Source organism: Gouania willdenowi, chromosome 17, assembly GCF_900634775.1.
Source record: "Gouania willdenowi chromosome 17, fGouWil2.1, whole genome shotgun sequence".
Classification (NCBI taxonomy): Eukaryota; Metazoa; Chordata; class Actinopteri; order Blenniiformes; family Gobiesocidae; genus Gouania; species Gouania willdenowi.
Window position 1 is genome coordinate 20,276,930 of NC_041060.1, and position 13,406 is coordinate 20,290,335.

At 37.4% G+C, this 13,406-nt stretch overlaps 1 protein-coding gene across 2 annotated transcripts; it reads left to right on the top strand.

Moving 5' to 3' along the window:
- Positions 1 to 1,777: 1,777 nt before the first annotated feature.
- Positions 1,778 to 12,857, top strand: LOC114479226 (ran-binding protein 3-like). Of its 2 annotated transcripts, none has more exons than XM_028472789.1 (17): positions 1,778 to 2,280; positions 2,666 to 2,721; positions 2,912 to 2,948; positions 3,053 to 3,124; positions 3,228 to 3,299; positions 4,561 to 4,626; positions 4,760 to 4,849; positions 4,986 to 5,080; positions 6,246 to 6,362; positions 7,344 to 7,444; positions 7,534 to 7,609; positions 7,694 to 7,790; positions 8,471 to 8,595; positions 9,822 to 9,942; positions 10,972 to 11,114; positions 11,653 to 11,869; positions 12,581 to 12,857. In XM_028472789.1, exons 1-17 carry the CDS (start codon positions 2,022 to 2,024, stop codon positions 12,622 to 12,624), a joined length of 1,788 nt encoding a protein of 595 aa, XP_028328590.1. In that variant the 5' UTR covers positions 1,778 to 2,021; the 3' UTR covers positions 12,625 to 12,857. The 2 variants fall into 2 exon arrangements, with proteins under 2 accessions (XP_028328590.1, XP_028328589.1); XM_028472788.1 differs by having other exon boundaries at positions 1,779 to 2,280; positions 12,578 to 12,857.
- The last annotated feature ends 549 nt before the right edge of the window (positions 12,858 to 13,406 follow it).

Here is a 13,406-nt window from a genome sequence, read left to right on the forward strand (position 1 = left end):
GTTTTTTTTTAAGCTCAGGAAAAGAGGCTGAATGCTTCCTTTATAACCTCCTTTAGCCTTGGAAACACTAATGCATCCTTTACCAAAGGAGACTAGATAATACTGACCCACAATTCCTTGCGGCGACAACATTTAAAGGGAAACGCACACCTGAGCATTTACGGAAACTCACAACGACCGTACCAGGGCAATAATATGCTTTAAACAACTTTAAGTAAGTTATCTAAAACACATATCTTATATGTAAGACATATTAGATTATAACTGTCATAAAACAAACACTGTGATTCAAGAAAAGGGGATGAGTCATTTTTAGCCACATGATGTTTTATTCAACATCATTCATATTTCTGAGTGAAAGGTGAGTGTGAGCAACCATTCTCAATGTGTCTTTCTTTTAGTTTCACTTTTGTTCCTCTTAGCTTCTTTTTCTTTGATTTACTTTCAAACCTGTAATTTTTGAGATTATATCAGTGTAAATTGTTATAAATGTGCTTTTAGTCCATCTTTGGAAATTTGTAGTTTTCACCACAGCAAACGTCACTAACCTTCGCTGCTGTCAGGTTATTACGTCACCTAGAGGCATACCTGTCAAGTTTTGGATTTGAAAGTAAGTTTTTTTTATAAATTTTCTGGCGCCCACTACGAGCTGTCCCACCCGCCCAACTAAGCTCCAGTATCCCTTATATTTTAAAATAGGTGTATAAGAAATCTAAATACCCGCTTGTCAACCACTTACTAAATACAATTATGTGATTAGAATCTGGTAAGTCAACCTTTATTAACAGCTTCACAATATATGCATCCATCTAACTGAAGTTTACATGCTGTTCTGAGAAGTAAAAGCAGCAACTCCTAAAATTAGTATTTTTATACATAATAGGCTATATTTTATATATATATATATATATATATATGAAATATTTGTTTTCTCTATCGCCAAAATAGTAAACTCGATACATCTTGAATCTCGATATATCGCCCAGCCCTAATTCCTAAATTATAAAACAGCCTAAATAAAAACATAAATGGGTATATGATGCACATGTGTTTATTTAATATACTTACAGTTTATATACAAGTCAACACGTTGCATATTTACTGTTAATTTCACATTGCTTGTCTTTAAGTTTGACATTAACATTTTATTTTCATTATATATTTTATTTTAGTTTCTCATGCTCACTCATGTGGTTCTCTGGTATTCACTAATGACTTATTAGCCACATTTATTACAGACTTTACATTCTTTAAGACTTTTTGAAAGCAGTTTATATTTGTGATGCTTGTGATTGGCTGATGTTTCATGATGACTTGTTGTTCCTTCCCCCGTGGTAGACGTTAAAATCTCAGTTATTAGTCTCGCGAGAACTGCCACTCAGGCCATTTCAGGTGGCAGTTTTCGCGAGACCAGTGACGCGTTCAGTTTAGTAAGGCATCTTTTAATTATTATTATATTAAAATACGGGATATTTACAGAGAAATGCTAATACTGGAAGATGGTGGGAAAGATGGGTAAAATACTGGAGTTTCCCGGCCAAGACGGGATACTTCACACGTATGCCTAGAGGAAGTGCAACTGTCAAAACAAATGTGACAATCAGACGCACTTCCGCTAGGTGACGTAACAATCCTACGGCCACGCCTCCTTTCCTCAGAAAATTCGAACGGTCTTTCATCTTAGCCACCACTTAAATAACAGGGAATATCAAAGCAGCAAGAACGAGACGCACTTCCGCGAGGTGACGTAAAAATCATACGGCCACGCCTCCTTTCCTCAGAAAATTCGAACGGTCTTTCATCTTAGCCACCACTTAAACTCTTCCGAGCGTTAAGATAACAGTGAATATCAAAGCAGCAAGAACGAGACGCACTTCCGCTAGGTGAAGTAAAAATCATCTGGCCACACCACCTTTCCTCAGAATATTCGAACGGTCTTTCAACTTAGCCACCACTTAAACTCTAAGATAACAGTGAATATTAAATCAGCTAGAACGGTCTATTTGGACACAGCACCGATCATGGAGCCGCCAAGCAAGAAGTTAAAAACTGTCTCTGAAGAGGCTAAAAAGAAGCTGCCGAGAGCCGGCCGCGCCGACCGCCGACGAAGGGGGTCGACGACGGCGGCGAGGCCAGGGAGTAGGGGGGGAGCGCCACTGACACGGCAAGGAGGGTCGAGCACCGAGCATTCGGCGGCGAGGCCAGGAGTGCGGCGGCTCTGGTCGCAGCGCGAGCTCAGCCCCGCTTCACAACCCAGCCCGACCGACACAAAGCTACGAGGTCAGCTCCAAGAGCTATTCATTTTGGATTTGACTGAGACTTAAAACACATTTTGCCAAATGCCTTTTAATTAACACTTGTTTAGGTTTTTATTATTCTTAGCCTTTTTTTTTTGTTTATCTTAATTAGTACAAGTAAGAACTGGCTCTTTAGAACAGGTTTTATTATGATTATTCAGAGTTTTGGATCTGCTAAAATGTGATTGTTTCATAGATGACGGAGGGTTGTTTATATTAGAAACTGATAATATATTGTTGGTTTCATATATTCATACCAATTGAGATGTTATGATGATGTGGCTGAGGTAGGCCTTGTGTTTTTGCTTTGCCTGAATGCTGTGGTTGATTTTGTGATGAGATCACTATCCTACATCTTCTCTTAACAGACAAGCCTGCCATTGCGCCACCTGTGTTTGTTTTTCAAAAAGATAAGGCACAGAAGGTAAGCTCAGTTGTTTTTCAATTCTTAATTTTCTCAATTTTTTTTATTTGGCTATATCAAAGATGGAACCAGATTTTCGATATTGTATTTAAATTAGTTTCAACATTTATTGTGTGGAGAATTATTTTAATTGTATAGTTTGTTTAATTGGCTCCTACTTGTATCTCAGACTTCTTTTGCTTTCTTGCAGCGATCTGCCGAAGGCTCCAGTGCAGAAGATGGAGAGGGTAAATCCAACGTCTGAACTCAGTTTCTTTTACCCTCTAGTGGTTGTCTTTTTTTGTTTTTTATTTTTTTATGATTATTAATAATTAAGCCTTAAACTTTTCAGATAAAGAAGAGGGAAGTTATTGCCCCCCTGTGAAAAGAGAAAGGACCTCCTCATTTCCACCCCCACATTCTGGTAAGAACTAAGCAGATCACTTAGACTGTCTTTGCCTCTTTTTTTTTCTGGTGTAAACATTGATTTGTATGCTGAGCTGCAACCCCTATCTGCTACTTTGCAGTTCCCAAGAACAATGTATTCATGCCCTCAAGTTTCTGCCAGTCTCCGACTGGGAATTCTGACTCTGAGCCAGGTGAGCCGTTTAGACAACCATTTGTTTTGTTTCATTGAATCGCATCATTGCTTATTATCGAAATGTGTCGATCAACTTGGGGAAAGTTTGAATGCGTAAAACATAATGAGTTTTGGTCATAGTTTTTTCTTCCAATACAATTTCTATTTAACCGTGTACATCCAAGACTGGGCCGGACTGGCCTTGTGGGTCTTGCACACTGTACTCTGGCTTTTTTGGGAGCCCTGTGAGATCATCAGACGTAACCATCCAACGTAACTTGGTTGATTCAAAGTTTAGCTGTTTCCAATGTTGCTGCCAATTTTTATGCTATAAATTTCCAGCTGTGACTTTCTAGTGTGAGTAATAAAATGTTACTCTTTGCTAATAGGAGGCAGCATATTGAAGCTGGAGATTTGTTCTACGGTACTTGTTACAGGTTGTTACAAATCCCACTAATAGCACCATGAGAATATAAGTGTTTTATTTTTCACCTGCCACCTGTTGTAATGTATGATTGAATCAGTCCAAGTGTCTCATGTTGGTCACTGTCAGTAGTTGTCTAATTGTGTACATACTATTTAACTACATTTAATGGAAGGACCTTTACACAAAGAAAGGAGATTGTGGGGTCAATCTCTGGCGGTGGTCTCTTTTGCTTTCCATATGCGTGCATGTGTTTTCACACCTAACCAGAGCAAGTGTTGTTGCAGGTTTTTGGAACCCCGAGCTGTACAGTAAATGGTAAATCTTAGCACGTATATGCTGCCATGCTCTGTTATGCTCTTGTAAAAAAAAGAAAAAAAAACTGGTGGAAAAACCAGCTAATATATAATTATTCAAATGTCGTCACCAGTAGCATTATTCATGATACATATTCAATCTTTGCTATCACTAGTGATTAGTGATGATTGAATATTGAGAAAGGCTAAATCATCCTTACAAACTTGGACAATATTAGCAATTGTTGAAAATGAAATGATCAAATTTTAGACTATTACCTATCATTGCTATGGCAGCAACATGCAATTAATAGGGTAAAACTGTCTCATGATGGTCCAAGGTTATTGATCATTGCCAAAGTTTTACATCTTCTTTTAATGTTGTGGTTGTGTAGGAATTAATGTCCCTCATGTCATTCTGTTGAACAGAAATAAACATCTGGAGGCCACTTTGTAGATTATCAGAATGGGTCACTTTTGTTACCTTCTGGAGAACGATACCATTGATATTGATTGTTTCTGTGATTTCTATTTATTTTTTTTGTTTTGTTCCATTCCAGAGGGGAAACCTGTGGGATTTCGTTTAAAGCCACCAACTCTCATACATGGACAGGCACCAAGTTCAGGTTAACAATTTGGATTTGTTTTCCCACTGTGTACATGTCTCACTAATGTATATTAAAACAATTTAATATAAGTTGAAAGATGCCGAGTATCTCCTTGTGGTTTAAATGTTTTCACTCGTTATTTCTGATACAGGTGTTCCAAGTCAGAAACCCAAGGAACAGCAACGCAGTGTCCTCCGACCTGCAGTCTTACAGGCACCCACAAAGTCACATATAGAGTCCAGTAAGTATAGCTCTTTCTTTTTATCTTTATGCTTGACATGGATCAACTATTTTTCAGAAATATTTCAAGTAAGCTTTATCATCAAGCACACAATTGTTCTCCCTCTCATTGTTCTTCTACCTGTCTTTGAATTTAGATTCTAGTTGTGGAACCAACGGTGTAAAAAAGTCCTCAGATGAAGAACTTGTGACCCCGTCCCTCTTCCTGAACAACACGGAGCACTCAGCAACGGTAACCAAGTCATTGGTTGGCAATCATTTAAGTGATTATCTGGCGTTGTGTGCATTTCGGGTTTGTAATGTGATTTTAAAAACAAGTTTGAGGGGAAGGAGAGACAATGGCAGAACAGAAACCAGATATTCATCCTGATTCTGCACCTGCCCTAAAGAAATCTGGGAGCATTATATTATTATCTGTATAAGTGGTAAAAAGACGTAATAATCGATCACAATTTTATTAATGATGATCATGAACTGATTCTTAAATTTCCAAAAAATTACTAAATTTGTATTTTTTACTTGTTATAAAATGATTCCTACTGATTTGAATATTTCAATATTGAAGAGCTGTGAGGTGTTATTCAAAAGAGAAGTAAAATGATTCAGCAGCTGACTGATGTTAAATGGACAATAATCAGCAATAATCAAAAATTGGTATGTAATCAAATTGACACTTCAATAATGGGAATTGATTTCTATTGGGCAATTGTGCTGATTAATCACTACTAATTATCTGTGGCACACCCTTATCCAGATTATTTCGGCAATATCCTCTCTATGTAGGTTAAGTTTTAGTGAGTCAATCTAAAAGGAATTAGGATTTGTAGCCTGAGGCTCTGCAATCCAAAAGCTCAGATGAAACAGTGTCTTAAAAATGGACCAGTTGAACATATTGAAATTGTAATGTTTTTATTATTTTTATTTATTTATTTTTTCAAAATGTTTTTCATAGATTTTTTTTTTTACATATGAAGGGAGCAAATACAAGGAAATAATAACATCGATGATGCATAGCAATTACTGCTCTTTCATCAAGAACAACCTTGATGCATCGGAAAATCAACCCTTCTTACAAACAGTATTTTTACAACAGATAGAAAATTATGTCCAATTCTCACACGGCAGTAATCTGATCAAATCAACTTGTTACATTTTTTATCAACGAAGGCGTTTAAAATTAAAAGTGCGTTTCATCATTTTCACGGATTTCAATGACATTTACAATTAGGCCCAGCAGTGAGTGCTATTTGCTGTGGTTGTGGTTTCTTGTAAAACAATAACTGCTGCAAAATGTGAGCAGCTAATAAAGTGTTATGAGCTGAAGCAGTGGGGGAAATGTTCATTTAAACGATAAATGTACAATGTTATTAAGTCGTTTTCTTTGGTGGTTCTTTCAGAAAAATGAAAGTGAAGATGATGAAGCGGATGGGAACAAAGAAGGTGGAAAAGAAGATAAGGAGTCCGATGTAGCAATATCTTTTGTGTTTGGTCAGAATATCAAAGACAGAGCAAAGGTGAGTTACATTTTATAATGTTTGTGTTGCAAAAAAGTGAGTTTAGTTTAGCATTGATTAACATATATTACTTAAATGTTTTTGGTTTATTAATGAACTGGTAATGTCAACATCAGATCAGCACACGGGGAAGCAAACACAGGTGCGCAGTGTGCTCGTGGCACCAGAGACGGCAGTGGATCTGTTTACATAATCCATGTATCAAATATAAGGATAATTCCTGTTCTCTTGCAGAAAAAGGATTGATATAATTTGAATAATTATATATTAGCTGGTTTTTCCACCAGTTTGTTTTTTTTTTTTTTTTTTTTATTTAACAAGAGCATAACAGAGCATGGCAGCATATACGTGCTAGCATTTACCATTTACTGTACAGCTCGGGGTTCCAAAAACCTGCAACAACACTAGCTCTGGTTAGGTGTGAAAACACTCAGGGTAAACCAGGTTAGACCCTGGACAAGCCATCATCGACCAATCACAATTGTTTTACACAGTCTGTGGATACCATAGCACAAATATAAAGACATGCACGCATATGGAAAGCAAAAGAGACCACCGCCAGAGATTGACCTCACAATCTCCTTTCTTTATGTAAAGGTTATTTCCATAACCCTTTTTATTTGCAGCACGCTCTCACACAGAGCTGTTGCTGGACATAGAAACATGTTGAGACATTAAACACATTATATTGATATTTAATCCTTATCACCTATATAAGGGCATTGCATTTTTTTTTTTTTTTTTTTACGGTATTGAAATTGATATCGTTGCTGGTCGACCAATGAAAATCTTAGTCGACCACGACGGCATCGACCAATTAGTCAACTAAATGACCAAAGTTGGCAGCCCTAGTAATATGTAGCAAAAACAGTAAAAAAATTATGCTCAGCTTTATCTAACTACAGTTTGTTACTTGCATTTTCAGCAGTTTGAGTGAATGCAGTTCATGTGTTAATACAATTGACTATTTTTCTCCTTTAGTTGGAGGAAAACAGTACAGAAGACAATTTAAAGGAGGGTAAACCAGTGAACTCCAAGTCAGAGGCAACCAATTATTTCTTCCAGAACATTTCAACTCCAAGGTACAAATGTTATGTATTGTTACATATTTTCCATCTGTTGATCTGTTAGCATTTTTTTCATGTTGATGTATGTTTCTGTTGTTCATCAGCTCAAAAAATGCAACTAACAGTGAAGACAGTGGAGCCAAATTTGTTTTTGGACAGAACATGTCTGAAAGAGTCCTGGTTAGTTAATAAAGAACATTTATTTTTCTTTTCGTCATTGTCAATGTTTTCAAAAATGACTGATGAGCTTTCTTTGGTTTTCAGAGTCCTCCTAAGGGAGAGTCTTTAAATGAGGAACATAAAGAGGTTTCAGCCGCCCCTGCTTCAGAGCCCTCGTCACAGGAAAACACCCCAGCGAAGGGTAAGAAAGAAAAAGTACAATACTGCTGTGGATGTTTGGGGGGAAATTGCTACTTATTACCCAGACACTTGGATAGACTCCAGTGACAACCACAAATAACAAAAACAAGACCTATGATGTTGAAAGAAGTGGTTTTGAAGAAATGCAGCCCTTAAATGGGAACTATGCAGCAGGAGTCTGTCATTTGATTAATGCACGATAAATGTGTTTACAATCACAGTGTTCCCTTTATTTATCCAGGTCATGCCTTTTAGGTTAAAAATACATATTTTTATGAAAGCAACACATCTGTTCAAATATTCACAATAAAACAATAATTTATCATTACAGTAACTCCTCAAAAACGACAGGCATTCTATGCTGAAATCCTGTCATGGGCACCAGTGTTGTCCATTGTGTATTGTAGTTAGCAACACTATCAATATGCTATCAATATGTTGATGGCTGTCACATGTTTTGAATGCTCATGGGTAAAAGATAAATTACTCAGTCACTCACACTTGTTGAGAATCATCGTAAACATGTATTTTACATTTACATATATATATATTTGTTATGCACGCTGCATGCACAGTTGTTTATGTATGTAAGTCAGAAGTGGCATTCTGTGCTGGAACACTGACTAATCCAAAGCATTTGCATTAATGTCAAATAATGTTTTTGGAAATTTTGCCTCCCAGTAAACAATGTGTCGGAGTCTTTGGAGGAGTCTGCAGCAGCGTACACCAAAGCCACAGCCAAGAAGTACATCTTAGAGAAAGTTGATGTGAAAACTGGGGAGGAGTCGGAGAGCAACGTTTTACAGGTAAAAATTTATAAACAGGAAGCACAGTGTAAATGTCTGCCAAGCACCAAATCTCCTCTTTGCCACATATTGGCAGTTATCTGGATCAGTGATCCTAATCATGGTACCATCATCATTCACATTTTAAAGGCTTCTGTCCCTATTAATAATGATACATTAGGTCCAAATGTTTTTCTGAAAATTACAACGAAATGCTCAATCCAGATCCGATTCGGATGAAACTTGGTAACTCGACATAACTGATTTACGAGCCGACATAGACATTTTTGAAATTTTGCCAATGATGAGAGATGGATATTTTGACTTTTGAAACTAATCCAGAATCAGTATTTTGATCCCAAGCTCCCTTCAAAATGTAACGGACTTTTCCATAACGTCAGGTCAACTTTTGTTGAAATTTAGTCGAAATCCGTTCAGTATTTTTCATGTAATTCCGCAAACAAATTAACTAACAAATAAATAAAGGCAGGAAAAAAATATGAGGTCCTTGGCAGAGGACAGTACGACAGCACACTCACGTTACTGTAATTGAGTTGCTTTTATGGGTACTTGTACTTTTTTGAGTATATTTCTAAATCAGTAATTGTACATTAGTAAGTTTTAAAATAAGTCATTTGTTACATTTCGTCACCCAACCGTTACTGAGTAAATTATTCTTTTTTGTCTTAAAATGATTCATGGACATTGTGAAACTACAAAAAAGGAAGTGACCAGACAACAGTCAAATGCATGACATCTTAGCCGACTAATCAGATTAAACTTAATGTATAGTGCCAAAATAGCATTGAATGGCCGTTATTTTCTCTGTTTTCTCTTTAGGTTTCACACATGGTGAAATACTGAGCCTTTTGGCCCATCATCACCACACTGTTATTAGTATAAGGACTTTAAAGCCACTTTGCAGATGTTTGCGTTTGTTCCGACTAAAGAACCCGACTGATTTGGAACATATAGCCTCTTTAGTGGAGGAGGAACTAGCTGGAAGTGGTCAACTTCAGGGATATAGGTGTTAGTTGCGTTCACTTCAACCATTACTAGTTTTTTTTTAAGATCCGGCTTTATTCTCATGAAATTAAGACCCTATTCTCAAAATATTATGACTTTAATCTCATAGTGCTCATTTTTTTTTAAATTTTAATCTGGCCCTAAAACGCGCCGTAGGACAGAAGTCATTTTCTCAGTATTTGAAATGTCTAAAAATATCCCTCTTTGTCAAACCTTTTCAGATGCAGTGCAAGTTGTACGTGTTTGAGAAGACGGCTCAGTCGTGGATAGATCGAGGACGAGTTTTGCTGAGGCTCAACGATATGGCGTCAACAGATGACGGCACGCTACAGTCCCGCCTCGGTAAAAGAAGGCTCACCTGATTTGTGGGAGTGATTAGATTAAATGTTTCAGAAATGGTCCTCAATTGATTCCTTAAGTTCTCTTAGTTTACTGTGGGATTTCATTAAAAGGAATTCCACAATAAACTTGTGTTTACAAGGTAAAAATGGAGTTTAATTAAAAAAATGTAAAGTAAATAAAGAGGACAACACTTAACACATTACCATTCCTGTGTCAATACCAGGCACTGAACACAAGGGGGAGCCCACATCTCTAATGTCTACTGTAGGGGTCTGCAACCTGCGGCTCTGGAGCCTCATGTGGCTCTTTGACTTTTTTGCAATGGCTCCCTGGAGCTTTAAAAAAAATATATATATATATATATATATATATATATATATATATGTATATATATATATTTCTTACAGAGGGTTTTGATGGAAGATTAATCACAATAACTTCAAATAAAATTATGATACATTAGTTGGCTAATCTAAAAATAAATTACATCGTGCAATAACTCAGCCATCTTCCTACTTCACCTCCTGAAACATCTACAAATCATCAACATTCCTTGCAGCTAAGGCTAACCTTAAGTTTTAAATCCCTGGTAAGATAATTACACAAACAGACTGTTCTGGAGAAAATAAAGATTTTATTTGTGTGGCAAAAGATTTATTTAAATGCCAACATGCTGTCTTGATTTGTTGCAAGAAATATCATATGACCATGTGTTATCAAATTCAAGTTATTTTTTGGAGCCCTTCAAATCATTAACTCGTAAAATTATTCAATACTATTTTAACTGTATAGAATTTTACACACTGTATTATTTTCATTGAGAAGATCAGTTTTTGGCTCCGGAGGGACTTTAATCCAGGCGAGATGAGGCAAAATGTCTCCTTTGAGATTAAAGGTTGCCGACCACTGGTCTACAGCAACAACACTTTAATGCTATATGATGTGTACTTGAATAAAACACTGTTTGACAATGATCTGTTAAAGCAGCAGTGTAACACGTGATGTTGGTTTGTGCTTCTATTCTCTCAGTGATGAGGACCCAAGGCAGCCTCCGATTGATCCTCAACACGAAACTCTGGCCCCAAATGCAGGTGGACAAGGCCAGCGAGAAAAGTGTACGAATCACTGCCATGGACACGGAGGACCAAGGGGTCAAGGTCTTCCTAATATCAGTACGTGTCACGTTCCTACTTAAACTGTGCAGCAATTCATTCACAAAAAAACACTAACAGTAGCTTGTAATTACATTTCTTGCAAAAGTCAAGCAGCGGTATCCGCCTAATTACCAGACTACACAAGTCCGGTAATTGCAAACAGGCAGCTTTCTTTGCTTTATCAGAATGTTTACCTAAAGAGACATATATTTCCAATTTTCACATTTCGAGGATTATTGTAAGAATTTTCTTTTCTGTCAAAAGGAATTTTAAAACTGCACAATAGTATCAGTTGTAGATGTTTGCCCAGTCATACCTAACCTTTTGACGCCCTTGCTAATCTCTCAGCATAAGCCCTGCTTTCTTCTACTTATGTAAAGTTCTAATACTCGGACCTTTTTTGCACAGGTGTTTCACATTAAGCCTTCCTGTTGCTTAAAGGGCAAATTCCCATCCAACGTTTACATTCAATGTGAACCATGTGCTAATAGCTGTGTGTGAAAAGCCACAGGTAAACACTGAACAGGGTCTCTCTCTCTCTTCCTCACCTCATCAGGGTAGCTCTAAAGACGTGGGTCAGCTGGCTGCAGCTTTGCACCATCGTATCTTAGCCCTGAAGAGCAGAGCGGAGCAGGAACCAGAGCTCCCAGCAACAACCATCCCTGAAGCGGAGGTACCGCAGTCCAACGAGGAGGACAGCGATGAGTGGGACAGCGACGAGGAAGACAACGCCTCAGCTTCTGCCTTCGCCTGGACCTCCGCTCCAGCTACGAGTTAGTCCCACCTTCCTTCATCCACAGTTTGCTTCATCCACAGCGTACATGTCAACCTGTTAAGGATTTGTTTATTCAGACAAGGAAAATGTTTTTCTCGTGCCATGTTTCGACTGTCAACTGTCAGTCTTCCTCAGAGGAGTTCTGCTGATCGCCTTTGATGCTTCCTTTGAAGTTTGACTTGACTTCTGTGTAATGGAATGAAACATGTCAGGAGATTAAAAAAATTCCAGAAAAACTTTATTTTTTGTCCAGCAACTGGAACTATTACACAGAAGTCACGTGAAACTTCAAAGGAAGATTCTACGGCACTATAAATTAATTTTTATTTATTTTCAAATTAAATTTTTTTTCTCTCTAAATTCTGTTTTCCACATACGTTTTTTTAAATTTGTTTTTTTAGACATATTAGTCAATTTTTTCAGAATATATTAGTTTTTAACGTCTGTGAGGAAACAAAATAAATACTAATTAACCAAAGGTTGATATACGTAAGTTGTACTGACATAGATTAATCTGACTGCTCTTTTTTAATTATTTACACATCATATAAAGATGTGAGAGACTGGCAGTTCACAGTCGAAACATTTTGGGAGATAAACAGACGGCTGAAGAACCTTGTCTGAATGAAGGAAACTCAACATACTATTTAAAAAGAAGACAAAGCGAGTCTTGCTGGAACTCAACCTGCTTGTTCTGTGTTTCCAGCAGGTAACTCAGAGGGAGGGGAGAGCCAAGCTGCAGGAAGCACATAGCGTCACTGCTGGAAAACCTGCTTGGATGTTGCTGTTAAAACATTCTGCATCTCCATGGGACACCCTTTGACCAACATGGGTTCTCCAGACCAGTACTTTTGGATATTAGAAATCAAGCTCCAGGAAATAACCCCTCGTGCCGGAGTGTCTCAACCAACTTGTACAGTTCATCGTCTCTGCATTCAACAATCAATATCTGGAGTCGTTTTTTTCCCTCCCCCTCTCCTGTTGTGTTTTATTTTTGTTTTTCCCTGATAGCAAAAATAAAGACTTAAAGTTGGTTGGACTTTTCTGCTCATCATATTGAGAGTTTAAGGGTGTTTTCCTTTACATTTTAAAGTATGGCACATGTTAAGACTGCAGTTTCTACTTTGGGACCTTTATACTTACTCTACAGTCGTACTTCTGGAGGACACATATCCAGAGGAGCTTCATTCGGTGTGTTTGACCAGTCGTCCAGTTGGTTGTTCTCTCATCATAGCCCACCTAAACTGACTGACTTACAGTTCCTACTTTTTAAATGACATTACCTCAGCCCTCCCTTGCCCCATTTCTGCCACTTTTGAGCCAAATTGACGCTTTGAACCCTTTTTACTACGGTCTGTTTTTTTCCACTCTAATTTACAACTTTTAACCAGTTTCTGTGGTTTTTAAAACAACAGAAACTTCACTACTTTTCCCACCATTTTTGGTACCTTTTTTTTTATGGTAGATTAAAACGATTTACATATTTAACATGATTATATGCTATGGCACAAATAATAAACTTGATATACCGTGGA